This window comes from Cherax quadricarinatus, chromosome 23 (genome assembly GCF_038502225.1).
Source record: "Cherax quadricarinatus isolate ZL_2023a chromosome 23, ASM3850222v1, whole genome shotgun sequence".
In the NCBI taxonomy this organism is placed as follows: Eukaryota; Metazoa; Arthropoda; class Malacostraca; order Decapoda; family Parastacidae; genus Cherax; species Cherax quadricarinatus.
The window spans coordinates 21,191,134-21,215,382 of NC_091314.1; the positions used below are offsets into that span (position 1 = coordinate 21,191,134).

Below are 24,249 nucleotides of genomic sequence, written 5' to 3' on the forward strand. Positions count from 1 at the left end.
AACAGTACCGGTCCTAGGGCTGACCCCTATGGAAACTCGCTCGTCACTGGCGCCCACTCTGACTCCTCGCCATGTACCATGACTCGCTGTTGTCTTCCTGACAGGTATTCCCTGTTCCATTGCAATGCCTTCCCTGTTATCCCTGCCTGGTCCTCCAGCTATTGCAGCAATCTTTTACCTGGGACTGTGTCAAACGCCTGCTTATAGTCCAAGAAAATGCAGTCTACGTGTGTGTGTGTGTGTACACTCACCTAATAATGGTTGCAGGGGTCGAGACTCTGCTCCTGGCCCCGCTTCTTCACTGATCGCTACTTGGTCCTTTTTCTCCCTGCATCCTGAGCTTTGTCATACCTCGTCTTAAAGCTATGTATGGTTCCCGCCTCCACTACATCACTTGCTAGGCTATTCCACTTCCTGACGACTCTATGACTGAAGAAATACTTCCTAACATCCCTGTGACTCGTCTGAGTCTTCAGCTTCCAATTGTGACCCCTTGTTTCTGTGTCCCTTCTCTGGAGCATCCTGTCTCTATCCACCTTATCTATTCCACGCAGTATTTTGTACGTCGTTATCACGTCTCCCCTGACCCTCCTGTCCTCCAGTGTCGTCAGTCCGATTTCCTTCAACCTTTCATCGTAGGACATTTCCCTGAGTTCCGGAATTAGGCATGTTGCAAACCTTTGTACTTTCTCTAACTTCTTGAGATCCTAGACCAGGTGTGGGCTCCAAACTGGTGCTGCATACTCCAGTATGGGCCTGACGTACACAGTGTACAGTGTCTTGAACGATTCATTACTATGGTATCGGAACGCTATTCTCAAGTTTGCCAGGCGCCCATGTGCTGCAGCAGCTATCTGGTTGATGTGTGCCTCCGGAGACGTGTTCGGTGTTATGGTCACCCCAAGATCTTTCTCCTTGAGTGAGGTTTGCAGTCTTTGTCCACTTAGCCTATATTCTGTCTGCGGTCTTCTTTGCCCTTCCCCAATCTTCATGACTTTGTATTTGGCAGGGTTGAATTCGAGAAGCCAGTTGCTGGACCACGTGTCCAGCCTGTCCAGGTCTCTTTGTAGTGCCTTGCTGTGTGTGTGTAAGGAAGGATGGGGGAGGGGGGGGGTCAGGGGAGGAGGTTTGAGGCTTGTGTGTCTCACAAGAGAAGCATCAACAGCTAATTCTATGGTCTGAGAGCCGAATGTTCCTTCTGAAACATATATTACAGTACAAACAAAAAAGGCAGATCAAGGAGAAGGAAGGATGCAGGGAAGAAGAGAGAGAAATAACGGAGTGAAATAACGAAGACAGTCATGATGACGACTTTCAGGGGACTTGCGCTAGAGTTCGTCACGGCCACGCTAGCTGGAGATTCATCTGTAAAAAGTTGCATTTTTGGTCATAGTGATGCCTATGGTAACGTTCCTTTGGTGTATAAATATACCTAGTTGGATGAATCTTATTGTAGCAAGCTGGCCCAGTGGCTAACGTGTCGGTCTGGAGTTTTACGACTCACTCACCGCGGGTTCAATCCCAGACGGTACCCTGGTTTGTTTGCAATCGTGTCATTACGATTTCTTGAGTCAGGAAGACAGAAGTATTGAGGCGGGAAGTGGAAGAAGGAGGGAAAATGGTGGAGAGAGTGAGAGAAAGAGAGAAAGAGAGAGAGAGAGAGAGAGAGAGAGAGAGAGAGAGAGAGAGAGAGGGAGAGAGAGAACGGCTCTTAGCTTGTCAATAAAGTTAGTAATCCTTAACTTGTCAATAGCTTGTCAATAAAGTTAGGAATCCCTAACTTGTCAATAAAGTTAGGAATCCTTAACATGAAGTTGTCAAACCCTGTGTAAAAAAAAGCACACACTGCTTATGGAACAGTCGGGGCCCCAGACTTGATCCTTCAAGAGGGTGAGACATACGAACAAGTCTGCCTGTGTTCACCAAGCAGTCAGTCGGCACCCAGGTATTAGTCCACTGTTTTAACTAAACAAAACAAAAATAATGAAGATGGGACACTACGAGTATTTCTCTACTCCTGTAACTAAACATTCGTAAAGAGGTAATTAAAAATTTACTAAAGCAATCGACGCCCAACTCAAAGGTTCTGGGTTCGATTTCCGGATAAAACAAGCCCCGAGAATTTCTCATGTCGACTGTTGTGGTCACATCCCGGGAGAGCACATAAAGTACAAAAATACTGAGAGAGGAACACTACAGCGCAGCTCTATTTCTTTAATTACAAATAATAAGAAAAATATGTACTTGCTCATAAGCAAACACAGTGATAATCAGAAATATATAATGACAAAGCATGTCCTTCACATATCACATCCCAGCGCGCGACACAATACGCTCTCCCAGCGCCCCGACGCTCTCAGAGTCCCATCCCGGGACGTAATTCACCCCATCACAAAGGGATATTAGCACCCTGGATGGAGATTGAAGCCCTAAATTGACATTCAGGTTGCTAGTTTATCTGATGGGCCGCTCAAGCGGAGTACCACACACCATCACAATTTTTGTTCTTTTTAAGCTGGTGCGTTGATGACCTTCTATCAGTATTATTTTATAATGACGAAAGGGAGGCTTTTAATTTTTTCTTCGAATTATAGAAACTGCTGATTGGTTTCTTAATTGGCTTTACAGTCTGTTGACTACACAAAGAGTCATTAAGACTGTATGTAATCTGTTCACTACAAGTCGAAAATACTTTAATCCCTAATTTAGGGATAGAGTGAAATCAAATCAAAGTGAAATAGCAACGCTCTTCTTGCCGAATAAAGCAAGCGAAAATTTGTGTATGCAATAATTTATCAAAAATCATTTTGAACCTAAAGAAACAAATATATTTTATTGCGTTTGTTTATTATTAAATTATTGTAAACTTATCTAAAATATATTTAGTTGGATTAAATTGCGCTTGTTATAATAAGGTTAAGTTTTCTAAGGTTCTTTTAGTACAAAATTATTAATTTTTACATTAACATAAATTAAAAAAATATATCTTTAAACGTATAAGAGAAAATTTTAGAAAGGACTTAATTTTAAATAAGTTCTTGCTAATTGACCAGTTTTACCTATTCGGCACATTATATATATATATATATATATATATATATATATATATATATATAGATATATATATATATATATATATATAATATATATATATATATATATATATATATATATATATATATATATATATAGACAGACAGATAGATAGATATACATACACTCAGTGGTCACTACTAGGTACACCCTTCTAATACTGGGTAGGGCCTCCTTTACCATTTACCAGAACAGCCTGAATTCTTCGAGGCATGAATTCAACAAGGTGCTGGAAAGATTCCGTAGAGATTCTGGTCCATGATGACATGACAGCATCACGAAGTTGCTGCAGATTTGTCCAATACATATTCATGGTATCATTTTCCCGTTCCACCACATCACAAAGATTAGTGGCAAATTCTAGCCCTACCATTTCGTGTCGCAGCAGAAATCGCGATTTGTCAGACCAGGCGAAGTTTTTTCAGTCTTCGACTGTCCAGTTTTGGTGAGCCTGTGCCCACTGGAGCCTCATTTTCCAGTTCTTAGCCGACAGGATTGGAACCCGGTGTGGTCTTCTGCTGCTGTAACTCATCTACTTCAAGGTTCGACATGTGTGTTCAGAGATGCTCTGCTGCATACCAGTGTGGTAACATGTGGTTATTTGAGTTACTGTCACATTTCTGTCAGCTTGAGCCAGTATGGCCATTCTCCTCTGACCTCTTGTTAACACGACGCTTTTAACCCACACAACTGCCACTCACCGGATATTTTGTGTTTTTCACACCATTATCTGTAAACTCTAGAGATTGATGTGTTGTTGATATTCATCTACAACACATCAATCTCTAGAGTTTACAGATAATGGTGTGAAAAACACAAAATATCCGGTGAGTGGCAGTTGTGTGGGTTAAAAGCGTCGTGTTAACAAGAGGTCAGAGGAGAATGGCCATACTGGCTCAAGCTGACAGAAATGTGACAGTAACTCAAATAACCACATGTTACCACACTGGTATGCAGCAGAGCATCTCTGAACACACATGTCGAACCTTGAAGTAGATGAGTTACAGCAGCAGAAGACCACACCGGGTTCCAATCCTGTCGGCTAAGAACTGGAAAGTGAGGCTCCAGTGGGCACAGGCTCACCAAAACTGGACAGTCGAAGACTGAAAAAACTTCGCCGGTTCAGAGAACCGACACGTTGATAAATTAGACTAATTTATCAGATTGATGTGTGTGGAAATTGCAGATCAGCAGTTTCTGAGATACTCAGATCCCCTCGTCTGTCTGGCACCAATAATCATTCCACGATCAAAGTCACTCAGATCACAGTTCTTCCACATTCTGATGTTCAGTCTGAACAACAACTGAACATCTTGACAACATCTGCATGATCTCAGGCACTGAGGTGCTATCACGTGATTGGCTTATTAGATACTTGCATGAACGAGCAGGTAGACAGGTGTACCTATTAAAGTGGCCACTGAATGTATATTATACACACAGACACTCACAAACATAATTATCAAGAGCTACATACTGGAACAATTATCAAGAGCTACATACTGGAACAATTATCAAGAGCTACATACTGGAACAATTATCAAGAGCTACATACTGGAACAATTATCAAGAGCTACATACTGGAACAATTATCAAGAGCTACATACTGGAACAATTATCAAGAGCTACATACTGGAACAATTATCAAGAGCTACATACTGGAACAATTATCAAGAGCTACATACTGGAACAATTATCAAGAGCTACATACTGGAACAATTATCAAGAGCTACATACTGGAACAATTATCATGAGCTACATACTGGAACAATTATCATGAGCTACATACTGGAACAATTATCATGAGCTACATACTGGAACAATTATCAAGAGCTACATACTGGAACAATTATCATGAGCTACATACTGGAACAATTATCATGAGCTACATACTGGAACAATTATCAAGAGCTACATACTGGAACAATTATCAAGAGCTACATACTGGAACAATTATCAAGAGCTACATACTGGAACAATTATCAAGAGCTACATACTGGAACAATTATCAAGAGATACATACTGGAACAATTATCAAGAGCTACATACTGGAACAATTATCAAGAGCTACATACTGGAACAATTATCAAGAGCTACATACTGGAACAATTATCAAGAGCTACATACTGGAACAATTATCAAGAGCTACATACTGGAACAATTATCAAGAGCTACATACTGGAACAATTATCAAGAGCTACATACTGGAACAATTATCAAGAGCTACATACTGGAACAATTATCAAGAGCTACATACTGGAACAATTATCAAGAGCTACATACTGGAACAATTATCAAGAGCTACATACTGGAACAATTATCAAGAGCTACATACTGGAACAATTATCAAGAGCTACATACTGGAACAATTATCAAGAGCTACATACTGGAACAATTATCAAGAGCTACATACTGGAACAATTATCAAGAGCTACATACTGGAACAATTATCAAGAGCTACATACTGGAACAATTATCAAGAGCTACATACTGGAACAATTATCATGAGCTACATACTGGAACAATTATCAAGAGCTACATACTGGAACAATTATCAAGAGCTACATACTGGAACAATTATCAAGAGCTACATACTGGAACAATTATCAAGAGCTACATACTGGAACAATTATCAAGAGCTACATACTGGAACAATTATCAAGAGCTACATACTGGAACAATTATCAAGAGCTACATACTGGAACAATTATCATGAGCTACATACTGGAACAATTATCAAGAGCTACATACTGGAACAATTATCAAGAGCTACATACTGGAACAATTATCAAGAGCTACATACTGGAACAATTATCAAGAGCTACATACTGGAACAATTATCAAGAGCTACATACTGGAACAATTATCAAGAGCTACATACTGGAACACATACACACGTCAGAATCTGCTCCATTCATTTCTTCTCGGAAACTGCACTGATAATTTACCTGTTTAAAATAATAATAAAAAAAGTATTGATGTTCTGATGAAATTTTTAACTGATGGAGATATTATGGAATTAAATTCGAGATATATTTTATACAGTGCTGATGTAACTATAATTCCGCTGAAGTTCATCATTTTCATAATGATGGAGTTCATTCCTTGTTTCAAAATGAATTACTGTTTTGCAAATTGCAGAGAGAGAGAGAGAGAGGGAGAGAGAGAGAGAGAGGGAGAGAGAGAGAGAGAGGGAGAGAGAGAGAGAGAGAGAGGGAGAGAGGGGCAGGCAAGGCGAGAGAGAGAGAGATGCCTGAACCTTCCGCGCCTGTTGCCCCCTCTTCCCAGCATTACTGTGATGAGCTCCTGGGGACTAGGATCCGGGGTGGGGTGGGGGACACGTTGAATAAATTCACGTTGGAGGGGGACCCAAGGTAATATTTCTTCCGCAGCTGGTACAATTAAAATACGATATATATATATATATATATATATATATATATATATATATATATATGTATGTCGTGCCGAATAGGCAGAACTTGCGATCTTGGCTTAAATAGCAACGCTCATCTTGCCATATAGGACAAGTGAAAATTTGTGTATGCAATAATTTCGCGTAGTATTTCCCTTCAAACAGGAATTTACAATCAGTAACACAAAGTTTTATCAATTCGATTATTATTTTCGTGGGGTAGGGTATGGGGAATTTTTCTAGTTCCTCTTCAAGGTAAGAAAGCAAATCAGGGACAGGGACTTTGGTGAATGGACTTCGCGCATCTGCAGTCCGGAGTACTTAGAGGACGAAAGCAGCAAGATATTCAACATAGCCACAAAACTGAGATATCCTAGAGATGTTGTCGAGAAGGCACTATTATTATTATTATTAAAGATTAGCCGGTATTCTCCCGGCCCGGGCCTTTTCCAAGTGGTGGCCCGGCCTTGGCTCCCTCTTTAGGGAGGGTCTGAGACCTAAGTCTCCCATGGGAGGAGGCACAAGTACCTCCTCATCTTTGGGACCAACTGTTCCCAGGCCTAGCCACAAGCTAGGCCTCTCTGGTCTGCCATCCCCGCCCCAAGGGGGCAAATGGGAATGACAGTCTTATGAGCTAAAGGCTCGGACTCAGGCACCTACCCTACCCTAGAAGGGTTAGGCATGGTATCGATAGAGAAGGCACTAATATCAGTAAAAGAGATTATCTACAGGACTGAACTTAAGGAAATGATGGCTAGGAAAAATGTACTTTTTCCATACAATGAGAATCTGGTAAATGGACAAAGAGCACATTCATTTCCTTTCTTTTATTAATTAAATAGGTTACACAGAATAACAGCAATCCATATATATAATATCCACTGAGAAACGTATATTCTCAAATCACACGACCTGTTCTAAACGGTTAGAAAAAGCTTAGGGCGGACTATTATACCTTCTAATTTCATAATTCTTGACTTCTCAAAAACCTCTTACCCCATATGGGAAGGATGGGGGATGGTGGCAGTGGTGGGTGTGACGCCGACCGCTGGCCACATTCTAAGAGAGCCTGGAGGAGGCGACAGCTTCCATTTATGAACTTTCCTTCTGGGTCTTCTGTCTTTCTCAATTCTGTCGACTGCCTAAATATCTCGTATGTCATAATAATGTTTCTCTCTCTCAACCCATTCGTCTGCCCATATTCACTTTGTTGATGATATAAGTATCTTTTACCCTATAATCACATCTCGTCACATCTTCCCCTTTTCTACTCTCCGCCAGGATTAAGCGAAGTGGTGAGTCTGACGTGGCAGTTGGAGGGGCAGGAGTTAGACTCGTCGTGGGCGTCTGCTGGTGAAGGTGTGGCAGTCAATCAGCTGCACTTGGTGGGTGTCGAACAGAGGCATAGGGACGCCCATCTGACGTGTCGCCTCGTTAGCGTCGACCCAACCAGCAACCTGGCTGCTGCTATCACCCACAGGTCCACTACCATCGCCATGTTCTGTAAGTTGACCCTCAAACCCAAACCTGTTTTCTGTGATTGTGCACAATTTTCCGTTTCTCTTTTTCGATGCGTCGTTTTCTGTGATTTCTGCACGTATGCGAACCTTATGTATGACTTTCACTATACATTTTTCCCCTCATGTAAGAGTTTATTATAGTTGAACGTAAAGACTCGAAAGGGCCCAATAACAAGACTGCAAATAACCCACAAAGCGGGTGGGATTCAAACCTATGGCGAGCCAGTCCTAAACCTAGCAGGGCAGTAGTTCCCATGCTAACCTTGCTAGGCAATATTAATACACCTAGTTTGAAGACTGTTATTGGTCTAGTATGGTATACTAGAGAGAGCATTGGTCTACTAGTGGTAGGACTGGCTCACTATGGGTTCGAATCTCACCAGTTCTCCGAAATAGTTGTATGTAGTTTTATTAGATCATTTTCTTATATTATTCGCATTATAAAAGCCACTTTCTTTTAGCTATTAGCAAGAGCCGTTTTCTGTTACTTACGTTACCTTCCAAAATGTGTGGAAACCAAATAATTTATTATCACCCCGCCCTTGTCTGCTCCTTTAATTTTCACACACACACACACACACACACACACACACACACACACACACACACACACACACACACACACACACACACACACACACACACACACACACAACACAAAAGCAACATCTCTCGTTCACAAGTAATGGAGATATACACCCTGTACTTAATTTCAGCCTCCATGAATAAATATTGGCTGTTTTGGAATGGGGCCACTCTGAATTTGCAATAGGAATGGAGAATGTATTGAAGAGGCGCCTGTAACGAGGGTGTTGGACCTTTATTTAGTAGGGATAACTATCATACTTAGGCTCCTTCTAATGCTTGGCTATTAAACCATAGTGAGAGGTCCAACAAGGTGGAGGGAACACAAGATGGAGGAGTAACAGGGAAGAACGTGGAGGAGGAGTAACGGGGAAAGATGAACCTGAAGATGTTGGAATAAGAGGGGAAAAATATTAAGAATTAAGAATGACAGGTTACCTGGAGGTTACCTGGAGGTTATTCCGGGGATCAACGCCCCCGCGGCCCGGTCCATGACCAGGCCTCCCGATGGATCAGGGCCTGATCAACTAGGCTGTTACTGCTGGCCGCACGCAGTCCAACGTACGAGCCACAGCCCGGCTGATCCGGCACTGACTTTAGGTATCTGTCCAGCTCTCTCTTGAAGGCAGCCAGGGGTTTATTGACAATTACCCTAATGCTTGATAGGAGGTTGTTGAACAGTTTTGGGCCCCGGACACTTATGGTGTTTTCCTTTAGTGTACCAATGGCGCCCCTACTTTTTATTGGGGGCATTTTGCATCGCCTGCCCAGTCTTTTACTTTCGTAGGGAGTGATTTCTGTGTGCAGATTTGGGACCATTCCCTCCAAGATTTTCCAAGTGTAGATTATGATATATCTCTCCCTCCTGCGTTCCAACGAGTACAAGTCAAGTGCTTCCAAGCGTTCCCAGTAGTTAAGGTGCTTGACAGAACTTATACGTGCAGTAAAGGATCTCTGTACACTCTCTAGATCTGCGATTTCACCTGCTTTGAATGGAGATGTTAATGTACAGCAGTATTCCAGCCTAGAGAGAACAAGTGATTTGAAAAGGATCATCATGGGCTTGGCATCTCTCGTTTTGAAAGTTCTCATTATCCATCCTATCATTTTCTTTGCACGTGCGATCGTGGCACTGTTGTGATCCTTGAAAGTGAGATCCTCAGACATTACTACTCCCAGGTCCCTTACATTATTTTTCCGCTCTATTGTATGGCCGGAGTCAGTAGTATACTCTGTTCTAGTTATTATCTCCTCCAGTTTTCCATAACGGAGTAGTTGGAATTTGTCCTCATTGAACATCATATTGTTTACCGTTGCCCACTGGAAAACTTTGTTTATATCTTCTTGGAGGTTAACCGCGTCCTCAGCAGATGACAGCCTCATGCAGATCCTAGTATCATCCGCAAAGGATGATACGGTGCTGTGGTGTATATCTCTGTCTATGTCTGATATGAGGATAAGGAATAAGATGGGGGCGAGTACTGTGCCTTGTGGAACAGAGCTCTTCACTATGGCAGCCTCCGATTTAACTCTGTTGACCACTACTCTTTGTGTTCGATTTGTTAGGAAGTTGAAGATCCATCTCCCCACTTTCCCAGTTATTCCTTTAGCACGTATTTTATGGGCTATTACGCCATGATCGCATTTGTCAAATGCATTTGCAAAGTCTGTGTATATTACATCTGCATTCTGATTTTCTTCCAGTGCATCCAAGGCCATGTCATAGTGATCCAGTAGTTGTGAGAGGCAGGAGCGACCTGCCCTGAACCCATGTTGCCCTGGATTGTGCAGATTTTGGGAATCCAGGTGATTTGCAATCCTGCTTCTTAGCACTCTTTCAAAGGTTTTTATGATGTGGGACGTCAGAGCTATTGGTCTATAGTTCTTAGCTAATGCTTTGCTGCCACCTTTATGGAGTGGGGCTATTTCCGTTGTTTTAAGTGACTGTGGAATTTCACCCATGTCCAAGCTCCTCCTCCATAGTGTACTTAGGGCACACGAGAGGGGTTTCTTGCAGTTCTTAATGAAAACAGAGTTCCACGAGTCTGGGCCCGGGGCTGAGTGCATAGGCATGTTGTCAATGGCTTTTTCGAAATCTATCGGAGTTAGGGTAATGTCGGAAATCTGGCATACATTTATGGAGTTTTGAGGCTCATTCATGAAGAAATCATTTGGGTCGTCGATCCTCAGACCGATTAGTGGTTCACTAAACACAGAGTCGTACTGGGATTTCAATATTTCACTCATTTCCTTGTTGTCATCTGTGTAAGTCCCATCCTGTCTGAGTAAGGGCCCGATACTAGATGTGGTATTTGCCTTGTTTTTGGCATATGAAAAGAAATATTTTGAATTTCTTTCAATTTCACTAATAGCTTTAAGCTCCTCCTGCCTCTCCTGGTTCTTGTAAAGAGTCATTTAGCTTAAGTTCGATAGTTTCCACTTCCCTGGTCAGCGCCTCCTTTCGTGTATCAGATATTCTAGCACTCGTGAGGAGCTCAGTGACTCTTCGTCGTCTTCTGTAGAGGGAGCATCTTTTTCTCTCCAGTTTACTCCTGCTCTTCTTCTTTCTTAGGGGAATATGCCTAGAACATGCTTCGGCTACCAGGAAGTTGATCCTTTTAAGGCACTGGTTTGGATCCATGTCATTTAAGACATCTTCCCAACATGTTTCGTTTAGGACATGGTTTACCTGGTCCCAGTTGATGTTCTTGTTGTTGAAGTTGTATTTTGTGAAAACACCTTCACAGGTACATGCATTCTGCTGATCAGGACCCCTATGCATGTACGTCTGGACTTCGATTAGATTGTGATCGGAATTAGTTGTTTTTGATATTCTTATGTCTCTTATCAGGTCCTCATTATTTGTGAAGATAAGGTCAAGTGTGTTTTCTAGTCTTGTTGGCTCCACTATCTGCTGGCTTAAGGTGTGTTTTTCGCAGAGACTTAGTAGCTCATGTGTGTGTGACCTTTCATCTGCGCTACCTCCGGGGATTGTTACAGCTATAACATTATTTGCTACATTCTTCCATTTTGTATGCCTTAGGTTGAAATCACCAAGCAGTAAGATGTTTGGGGATGGAGCTGGAAGGTTTTCCAAACAGTAATCAATTTTCAGTAGCTGTTCCTTGAACTGTTTTGAGGTTGCATCTGGTGGCTTGTATACAACCACAATGACTAGGTTTTGGTTCTCGATCTTTATTGATAGAACTTCAACTACCTCATTTGTGGTGTTCGGCAACTCCGTGCAGATAAGGGACTCTTTGACATATAGGCCAAACCCCCCTTGTTGCCTTTTTTTTTCTGTCGCATCTAAAAAGGTTGTAACCACTTATCCATATTTCACTGTCAAAGTGATCTTTTGTGTGAGTCTCTGTGAAGGCTGCAAACATTGCATTAGACTCCTCTAGAAGTCCACTGATAAAAGGTATTTTGTTGTTGGTGGATGGCTTAAGGCCCTGTATATTAGCAAATATGAACGAGGTTGTATTCTGTGTTTGTTGGGGGGATTTTGTTATTGGCATCAGTAGTTGTAATTCTGGAGGGCCATGGGTGGCCACGGGCTGCGCCTCCAGTCCAACAAGGCTCCGAGGTGGTGGACTATTTTTGTTATTTCCTTCCATTTTCTTTTTTCGTTTCCTGCCACTAAAAAATCACCTGAAGTTGGGTTGTCGTAGCTACTATTGTTTGTCTTGTGGGGTCTGTGCCTCCTGGTCCCTTTTAGATGGTATGCAGGGCAGTCGATGTTGTAACACTGCTTCTGGAGGACCGAGGAGTGGCACATTTTTGGGTGAAAGAAAGTACAGAAAGAAGAACGACACACTCCTTTAGACAGGAGGTCGCTACATTTTTTGGGATGGTCAAAGTTGCATGTCCCATTTTTTTCCCCTGTTATTCCATGCTTACAGATGCCCCAAGCATAATATTTGCACAAATTCACCTTTGGTTGAGAATTTTTGGGAGGTGTGTTGTCAATTTCTGCAGGTTCTGGGACTGCACTATAATCCTCAGTATCCAAGCCAGGGCCACCCCGTCCTGGATTCCATCTACTTTCCCCAGTAGAGGAAGAAGGAGGAGACTCCTCTCCAACATCTGTACTGTGGGCCACGGTCTTGTGCAATGATGGTTGTATATTTACGGTTTTAGATGGTTGTATATTTACTGTTTTTGTGGTGGTTTTGGTAGTGTCCCTAGGAGAGTCTGGGCTGGCAGTAAGGCTGGGGGCTGGGTCTGGGTCGGCACTGTGGTTGGGGGCTGGGGCTGGGTCAGCGGGTGGGCCTGGGCCAGCAGGTCTTACAAGTATTTAATAACAAAGATCTGTTTTCCCACAGCTCAAGTTACAAGCGAAAAGTTGTTATACCACCTGTTATCCGACCTCAGGATAATTTACTGCTTAAAAAATGTACATTCTAATTCATCTAATTTTGAACAAGCTTCCTTCATATATATATATATATATATATATATATATATATATATATATATATATATATATATATATATATATATATATATATATATATATATATATATATATATATATGTATATATATATATATATATATATATATATATATATATATATATATATATATATATATATATATATTTATATATATATATTTATATTTATATATATATATATATATATATATATATATATATATATATATTTATATTTATATATATATATATATATATGTATATATATATATATATATATATATATGTATATGTATATATATATATATATGTATATGTATATATATATATATGTATATATATATATATATATATGTATATGTATATATATATATATATATGTATATGTATATATATATATATATGTATATGTATATATATATATATGTATATATATATATATATATATGTATATATATATATATATGTGTATATGTATATTTATATATATATATTTATATGTATATATATATATATATATATATATATATATATATATATGTGTATATATATATATATATATATATGTATATATATATATATATATGTATATATATATATATATATATATATGTATATATATATATATATATATATATATATATATATATATATATATATATATATATATATATATATATATATATATATATATATATATATATATATATATATATATATATATATATATATATATATATATATATACATATATATATATATATATATATATATATATATATATATATATATATATATATATATATATATATATATATATATATATACATATATATATATATATATATATATATATATATATATATATATATATATATATATATATATATATATATATATATATATATATACATATATATATATATATATATATATATATATATATATATATATATATATATATATATATATATATATATATATATATATATATATATATATATATATATATATATATATATATATATATATATATATATATATATATATATATATATATATATATATATATTAAAGTATCATGTGGGAGTTCGATACGTGGATTAGGTAAGAAATACTCACGTAGGCTGTTATTACGTATAATTGCTGTTATGTGGAGAGAGCCCGCAGCCGTTACCTTGCCTCCTTGGTCACACCCGTAATACTGACTAGCCGGCTGCCCAGTACCCAGTGAGGGGTCTTTTGAAATAGTGTCAGTTCAGCGCAATAGACCGTGACTCAGGCAGAGACGGTTGGTCGTTGAGTCAACGGACACTGGTTACTGGTAACTGGTTACTACTGAGACTGGTAACTGGTTACTACTACTGAGAGCTCGGCGACGCTAACGTATGTCGTCCCGACATACAACTAATACAAACTAGAGATGGCAGGTATACGGCTTGGGCTGATTCTATACAATGTCAAAGTACACAACATTAAACATTATATATACATAATTAGAACATTGGAATGAAAGCTTACGTAACTGAAACTGTAGTGCAATACAAGGTATACTATAGTACAACTTAAAACTCAACAAATGAACGAACTCAACATTGAGATTACAAGTGATAAAAAAAATTTTGATCGATCGATCTGTATTCATGTGATCTACGGATTCTGAGGAAGGAATATATACAAAGAAAGAGTGTTTAACAGAAAGGCAGATTCGGTGCACGCAAATCTAGACTGTTAACTCTCAGAATGCGGAGAGAACATGAACACAAAAAAAAATTCTTGAATACTGATAAGTTGATACTGTAATTATTCATCTATACAGGTTATTTACATTTAACCCCAACTCTGCTAGGGTAAGATTGGCATATGCAGAATGGGTGTCATCTCTGGGAGGATCAAACTCTGTAGCATTGGCTAACTCATGCTGTATTTGAGGCAAATCTGAATTGGAAGTTACAAATGATACTTGAGGATTTCTCAATACTTGTCGTGTACGTAGGGAATAACGACATTCAGGTTGATCGTCTGACTGAGTATCAGAGGAAGAGAGTACAGGATCAGGAGGATTGTCAGAGTCTGTCACATTAGTCTGGGTTGGAACATCATTATCATCACATACTAACTTCATATGATCCAAATGCGATTCTTTATACTGACCAGTACTAATCTCTCTAACCTTATACTTATTACCAGTGATATGTTCAACTACTCGATAAGGACCAACAAACTTTTGATCAAGCTTTGGCATTGCAGACGTTTTGTTAAAGTTAATCAGCATAACTCTCGAACCTACTTTGATTTTGGATGGCTTTGATCGAGTGTTTGCGACTCTTGTGAATTCAGCTGTTGATTTATGAAGTGTTTCACGGATTCTTCTAAAAACACTTTGAGCTAAGCTGGTACGAGTTGCTACGAAATCATCAGGGTTGTAATTTGGTTTCGGATTAGAATATAACAACTCATAAGGCAAACGCTTATCTACACCATACAATGCATAATGTGGAGTGTCACCTATAGAAACATTGTAAGCAGAATTTATAGCACACTGCACGTCAGGTATAACTTCATCCCAAGTTTCACTGTTGGGATTGATAGTGGCTCTCAAGACATCAAGTACTTTCTTATTGGTTCGTTCCGCTAACCCATTGCTGGCAGGATGATGAGGAACAATGGTGGATTTAGAGATCTTGTACAAGGTACACAAATTTTCAAGAATTTCATTACAGAATTCACCTCCATTATCTGTTACTAGGGACTTAGGGGTGTTATGCCTGCAGATAATGCGTTCTTTAAACGCTTTAGCTACTGTCTCGGCAGTCTTATCTGCAATAGGAACTAACTCACAATATCTGGTGAAATGGTCTACCATAACACACAGATGTTTGTTACCTTGGAGGGAACATTGGAAATTAGTTAACAAATCTAGCGCAACTCTTTCCCAAGGTTCGCTAGTAGTTGGATATACTTGGATTGGATTAGGACCACTAGCATTGCCTTTATGTTGCATGCAGACACTACATTTCTTAACATACTCAGAAATATCAGTTGCCATAGGAGGCCAAAAGTATTTCAATCTGGCTTGTTTTACTGAACGATCCATACCAGGGTGTGCAACACCTGGTACATCGTGAACTAGCTGTAAGGCTACATTCACTAGTGACTGTGGAATTACTAACTGGTATACTCTTCTGCTAGGAGTACCCAACTCGGCTGTTCGATACAGTAATTCTTGGTTCATGACAAAGTCACTGATGGGTGCTGGTGGCTTCACATTCAGAATAAGATCTTCCTGGAGCAGGAATCGAATCACACCAGACCACATGGGATCTGTTCATTGAGCATTCTTTACATCTTCAGCACTAAATGGAGGGTCTGCAGTTACTATACTAACATGTCGCGATAAGGCATCTGCGACTACATTTGACTTGCCAGGTAAATGCTCAAAGGTGGGATTGAACTCTTGGATAGTCAAGGTCCATCTAGCTAACCTTCCAGTAGGTTGTTTGTTCTGGAATAAGGGTATCAGTGGAGCATGATCTGTCAAGACATGAACAGAGTACTGATAAATAATGTCTCGGAAGTGCTTTAAAGACCATACTATTGCTAAAGCTTCTTGCTCAGTTACTGTATAATTACGTTCAGCCTTTGTAAGGACTCGGCTAGCAAATGCAACTGCGTTGTACTTGCCATCGGTCTTCTGAGCTAGTACGGCACCTATGCCAATTGAACTAGCATCAGTTGTCAGATAGAAGGGCTTAGAAAAATCTGGAAATTTCAAAATTGGAGCAGATGTTAGCTTTTCTTTTAGAGTTTGGAATGCTCTTTCTTGACGGAAGGTCCAAACAAAAGGAGCATCTTTCTTAAGCAACTCAGTTAGAGGAGCAGCTATGGAAGAAAAATTGGCAATGAAAGATCTATAAAAACCTGCTAAGCCCACAAAGGATCTTACGGCATCAGCAGTTTTGGGAGTTGGAAAATTTAGTACTGCAGTTACTTTACTTTGGTCAGTCGTAACCCCTCTAGGAGTGACTACGTGACCAAGAAACTTAATTTCTGATCTGAAAAATTGACATTTAGACAGTTTGATCTTTAAATTGGCTTCTTCAAGCTTACCAAGTACTACATCAAGTCTTTTCAAGTGTGTATCCACGTCTTTAGACATGACGATTACGTCATCTAAGTACACCATAAGTGCATTACCTATGAGACCTCTAAAGATATTAGTCATGAGCCTTGAGAACGTGATAGGGGAAGATCGTAATCCAAATGCCATACGGAGGAAGTGATAATGACCTGTAGGAGTGGAGAATGCAGTTAGCTCTTGGCTGTCCTCGTGAAGAGGGACTTGCCAAAACCCTTGTAACAAATCCAGGGTTGAAAAGACTTTGTTATCTCCGATATTACGTAAAAGATCACCCAGTACAGGGAGTGGAAAGCGATCTGGAATGGTTTTCGCGTTTAACTTCCTAAAGTCAATTACTGGGCGCCAAGTACCATCCTTCTTAGGTACTAGTATCAAGGGTGCATTCCAAGGGGAATTGCTAGGTGCAATAACTCCATCATCAAGCATTTGATTGATCAATTCTTCTGCGACAGCAACTTGTGAATGAGGCATTCTGTACGCAGGTATGTAGATAGGTCTAGTACCAGGTTCAAGTGGAATACAATGGGACAATAAGTTCGTTATACCCATCTTCTCACCTGGTAAAGCAATGGCTTTACGACGTTTGTTCAACAGAGTCAACAAACGCTTGACTTCATCTGGGAAGTCAGTGGGAGCTAAGTCTTTCTCCTCTACTGGTGGAACAGATTGATCCAGTGAAGTGGATGAGGTCTCCCCGGCAGAAATAGCACCGACCCACTGGTCAGGTGACAACTCATCCTCTACCTGAACAGGGTAAGGATAGTGAACAAGGTCAACAAGATTGGTATTTGCTCTAAGGCGAACACTGTGACCAGAAGTGTTGGCCAGGTAGAAATGGATCTTACTATCTCTTACAACATGTAAGGATGGTTCAACAAATAGACCTTTTACTTTGCAGGAATCACTGTCAACTAGGACGTTATCACCATCTGGAACACTAGGAACAACTACAGACACTCTAGTGAGAGCACTAGCCGCAACAGAAACGTCTTTCTGCAGACGGCATGTGACATCAACAAGAGATGGCATTACTAGTTGCAAGTAATTGTTTTCCGACAAGGCGTCCCCTGTGGAGAAACTACTACTCGAACTAGCAGGCATTGCAGGGATAGGTTGTGCACTCAAGGCAATCTGAGCGTCCTCGGACACTTGAGGCATCGGACTATCCTGCAAATCTGAAGGTATAGGTGGAACACTGATGGGAGTGACAGAATTACCAGTGCCTGACCGCTTGGGTACGCTACTGGAGAATGCATTAGCTTGTAAGGAGTTAATCCGTACATCATACTCTGCAGCAGTATAACAGATTTCTGATCCAAGCTGGTAACCCCAGAATGGAACGATTAAGTCGTCAATTTGTGCATGCCATCGATAAGGGTCGAGCACAATGCGTAAGTCTCGCATGGAAGCAAATCCCAGTAGAAGGTCACCAGGGAAAGTAATCTGGTCGACAACAAGGAAGGAAGCAGTGAAGTCTCTACCTTGGATAGAAAAGGTTAGGGAAGTCCGACCTCGGACACGCATGTGAGAACCAGATACTCCACTAAGGGAGGACATGGGAGTCGGTTCTACGAGAAGGACATGTCGTAACTTCTTATCCTTAAACAAACTAGACCTAATAATATTGACTTGCGCACCAGAGTCCATGAACAAATGAACGGGCGCATTATAAACAGATGCTTGCACTATAGGGCCTATGGTTGCATTGGAAGTTATGTGCAAACAAAAAGGTGGATTGTCATCAGAAAAGACTTGTTCTACTCCATCCCCAAAATCATCTATGTCAGAGACATGTGAAGCAACATCATCAGCAGGGTTGTCATTCTCGAGACTGCTTAAGGCTTCAAAGGAATTGTGAACGGGGATGGTGTACTCATTATCACCTACTGTCACCAAGGGACGGTTTGACTGGGGCGCTCGAATTCCCCCGAATTGGAAGAACGAGCCTGGTTCTGGTTAGTTTGAGAATTAAAAGAATGAGCCTGGTTCTGGTTATTTTGAAAACCACGAGATCTGTTTCCTCTACGGTTTCTGCGGTTGGAACGACCACGGAAAGGCCTAGAGTACTGAAGGTTATAGAGAGCATTACACTCAGATGTGTCATGTCCATGTATTCTATGATAAGTACAGTAAGGAAGATCTGAGTACTCATCATCAGTACGACGTCTCTTAGGGTAACTATCAGGACAATTAATTGCAATATGTCCACGGAAACCACAGTTATAACAATTCCGCCGACTATGGTTACTGAATGTACTATGAATACTACGAGGTGTATAACGACTCTGTACACTGGTTCTTGGTGATCTCTGAGATGGTTGACGACCACGATTTGTCTCTGTGGCGCAAACAAGAGGTGGTGCAGACTGAGGCATATGTGTGACATTACTTTTAATACAAGGGAAAGTACCCTGGGGGCATAAGGAACGGACATGATTTAAGGCTGTAAGTGGTTCCATCGTTACAGTTGGAGGATCAGCCTCATAAGCACACACAGAAGCAGGCGGCATTAGTTCTTTAATTGCTCCAAAAGCTGCTATTTTAGCAATTGATTCTGTAAATGGTTTAGCCTCTTCAGGGAGAAAAGAGGATGATTGGACAGCATTGATAAATGATGATAAAAGTTTGTCTAATCTAACAGCAAATGCACTCAACGATTCATTACTCATGGGTGTAGCATTCACTAGTTCCCTAAGAACAACATATGGGTCAGCTGTTTTTACTGGGACAAGGAAAGAACGAATCAGTTCCTCATATTGTGACCACTTAGTAAGATTCCTGAAGTCTCGCATATCAAGGAGATCAACAACGTGAACAGCAGCAGGAGATCGATAAAGAGCTTCTTTAGCAAGCCTGATAAGGCTTTCCTCTGAAGGAGGACCTTCACCTAGAGCACTAGCACGAGAACGAATGGCTGCAAACCATGCTTCAAGACTATGTACATGGCCATTGAATAAAGGTAACGCATCAAGGGAATCACGAGTATAACTATAATATCTCGGTGTCTGGGTCGGTCTGTCAGTCGGTAAGGAACTGTAAGGACTGATGACAGGACCAGCAGTAGCCTGAGAGGTCTGAGTGTCGACATTCACTAAAGTATCACTTGACAGTATGTGAGACATAATGGCAAAGTAGCACGAGAACAAATAAGGCAAAAATAATGAACAATAAAATGATATAAAATTCTAGAATTGAAATGAAAAGATATACAACTAATTTTGCAGAAATAATAAAAAATTAATGTCTAAGATACACTGCAAGAGGAAGGAAAACTCAATTTAAAGGACTATTGACCAAGAAAAAAAATTACATTGAAATATACAAGTAAAAATATTACTGGAGACTGAATTAAATTCAAAATGAGCTGTCTTTACTCTTGCTAATAAAGAAATTAATTAATTAAATTTTAAATCAATGTAAAAAGTATAAAATAAAATTACTAAATTGTTAACTGGGAAATTTAAGTATTTTCTAAGAATGCATAGACAAAATTAAAATATAATTCATAAAAATATCAATAAAAGAAAATAATTCACTGCAGAACAAGTGCAACCAATAAAGTGTAAAAATAATCACTGCAGTAATAAAGTGTCACTGGGAAAACTCAGGTTACATGATAAAATTAAAATATGAAGATCAAAAAAAAATTAACTGATTGAACACTTTAACTCTTAATTGTAAATTAGACAAAACAATTTACTCAAACAGAGTAAGGAAAACACTTTACGTTAAAAGAAATTGAAATTGCATCAAGAGTGAATTTGTTCAAGAATTATAAAAATATGAATAAAATAAAACACAGGAACAAAACAGGTAATATAACACTTACAGTGACGGAGCACACTTCATTATAATATATTCTTACAACAAAATCCTGCTGTGACTGATACAACAAAATCTTGCTGTGACTGATACGACAAAAATTTGCTGGCAAAAATAATGGTACACAGTCTGCGAAAAAATTAGAGGAATGAGACACTGCTGGCATACGAAAAAGACACACATAGAAAGAAATGGATAATTTAGTATACTGGGGTGAATATCACTGCATGAAATACAATGACAATTACTTGGGAATACAACTCTGAAAGAATACAATAAAAAAAAATGAATCACTTCACACAGGGTGACTGACTGGTACACTACACAATAGTACTTACTAGAGACAGGAGTAGCATAAAGAAAAACACAGAATAAAAAATATAAGATAAGTGAAAACACTGAAAAATATTGTAAAAATAATGAGTCAAAGAAATACTGCGTTTACACTGAAAAACACGAGGTTTAGAGTACACAAGCAATTTACTATAAATGTCTCACACACGCAAATGTCTTTAAATGCAAGAAAAATGTCTCAAGAAAATTATCACTGAAGTCTGGAGTAGTAGACGGGATGACGAGTGATGAGGAGAAGGTTTTATCCTTTGGGCGGGTGGTGTTTCCTCCTCCACTCACACTGTTGTCGTGAAGAAATGTGCTTTCTAGGCGAACTCACATAACTGGCATTATCGTTGGCACCAGCTACAATCTCTTGACCAATTATGTGAGCCAAAACAGTACTAGGACCCGGTACAAGGGTGCAAACAACCACAGGTAGATGGGTGGATGGCTGGTGGTGGTGGTGGGAGAGAGTGGTGGTGGGAGAGAGTGGTGGGTGGACGCTGGGGCTCTGCCGCGCACCCCACTCACCCACGAAGGTGGCTTAACCCACTCTATGCCACAGGAATGGTGAAAACCACTCTTAGCATCCAACAGGGAGCACAAAGCGATATAGACAATACCTCAGAGGATCTTGGCTTACTTCTTACTGCGTGGCTTACTTCTCTCTCTCAGCTGGGTTAGAAGCTGGGTTGGCTGACTGGCTTACCCCACGAGAATGGCTGACTGGAAGACGTGTAAAGATGCACAAAGCACGGAGGAGCAGTTGGATGACAGGAGACAGGCTGGATGATAGGCTGACTGGCATTCACTTTCACAGTCTGGCTTACTGACTGGCTTAATTGCAAAATCCGGGTCAACCCCTCGGAGATTGAAGCAATTAGCACACGAACTAAGCCAGGAAGCTTGAAACGGCTGCAACAGGCTTGCAGGCTGAGAGTTGTGAGGGGAGTCAGGCGGCTGGTGGCTGGAGGTGCTCGAGGGTAGTAGCTGGTGGCTGGAGGTTCACCTTTGACCCTGCCTCTACTCACACAGCCTTCTAACGCCTTGAATTACCCTTAAAAAACGTAAATCCACACTCCACACCGCTGTCACCATTTATCATGTGGGAGTTCGATACGTGGATTAGGTAAGAAATACTCACGTAGGCTGTTATTACGTATAATTGCTGTTATGTGGAGAGAGCCCGCAGCCGTTACCTTGCCTCCTTGGTCACACCCGTAATACTGACTAGCCGGCTGCCCAGTACCCAGTGAGGGGTCTTTTGAAATAGTGTCAGTTCAGCGCAATAGACCGTGACTAATGCAGAGACGGTTGGTCGTTGAGTCAACGGACACTGGTTACTGGTAACTGGTTACTACTGAGACTGGTAACTGGTTACTACTACTGAGAAAAGCGTCATGTGGTTCTCGCTTACCATGAGGCAGGCCAGTACAACATGGGTTCGAATCCTTGGCTAGCGCAGTGTTGTTATTGATCAATACCACTCGTTCGTGGTTACTATTATATATATATATATATATATATATATATATATATATATATATATATATATATATATATATATATATATATTTATATATATATATATATATATATATATATATATATATATATATATATATATATATATTTATATATATATATATATATATATATATATATATATATATATATATATAAATATATATATATATATATATATATATATATATATATATATATATATATATATATATATATATATATATATGTAAATATGGGAGTTGACGTGTCAGTGGAGGGATTTATGAAGGATGAGGTTAATCAAAGAACTGATGAAGAAAAAAAGGTGAGTGGTGCGTTGAGGTATATGTGGAGACAAAAAACGTAATCAATGGAGACAAAGAAGGGAATGTATGAAAGTATAGTAGTACCAGCACTCATATGGGTGTGAAGCTTGGGTTGTAAATGCTGCAGCGAGGAGACGGTTGGAGGCAGTGGAGATGTCCTGTCTAAGGGTAATGTGTGGTGTAAATATTATGCAGAAAATTTGGAGTGTGGAAATTAGGAAAAGGTGTGGAGTTAATAAAAGTATTAGTCAGAAGGCTGAAGAGGGGTTGTTGAGGTGGTTTGGTCATTTAGAGAGAATGGATCAAAGTAGAATCACATGGAGAGCGTATAAATCTGTTGTGGAAGGAAGGTGGGGTAGGGGTCGTCCACGAAAAGGCTAGAGGGAAAGGGTAAAGGAGGTTTTGTGGGAGAGGGGCTTGGACTTCCAGCAAGCGTGCGTGAGCCTGTTAGATAGGAGTGAATTGAGACGAATGGTATTTGGGACCTGACGAGCTGTTGGAGTGTGAGCAGGGTAATATTTAGTGAAGGGATTCAAGGAAACCGGTTATATTTATATAACAGGACTTGAGTCCTGGAAATGGGAAGTACAATGCCTGCACTCTAAAGGAGGAGTTTGGGATATTGGCAGTTTGGAGGGATATGTTGTGTATCTTTATACGTATATGCTTTTAAACTGTTGTGTTCTGAGCACCTCTGCAAAAACAGTGATTATGTGTGAGTGAGGTGAAAGTGTTGAATGATGATGAAAGTATTTTCTTTATGGGGATTTTCTTTCTTTTTGGGTCACCCTGCCTCGGTGGGAGACAGCCGACTTGCTAAATAAATAAATAAATAAATATATATATATATATATATATATATATATATATATATATATATATATATATAGATATATATATATATATATATATATATATATATATATATATATGTATGTATGTATGTATGTCCTGCCGAATAGGCAGAATTTGCGATCTTGGCTTAAATAGCAACGCTCATCTTGCCATATAGGACAAGTGAAAATTTGTTTATGCAATAATTTCGCCAAAATCATTCTGAACCTA

At 39.6% G+C, this 24,249-nt stretch overlaps 1 protein-coding gene across 1 annotated transcript in view; it reads left to right on the forward strand.

Moving 5' to 3' along the window:
- LOC128685615 (protein turtle homolog A-like) overlaps positions 1 to 24,249 on the forward strand; it is an 895,009-nt gene that overhangs the window by 607,540 nt on the left and 263,220 nt on the right. The window contains exon 5 of the mRNA XM_070088010.1: positions 7,790 to 8,011. Within this exon, the coding sequence (XP_069944111.1) occupies positions 7,790 to 8,011 (222 nt within the window). The remainder of the gene's footprint in view (positions 1 to 7,789; positions 8,012 to 24,249) is intronic.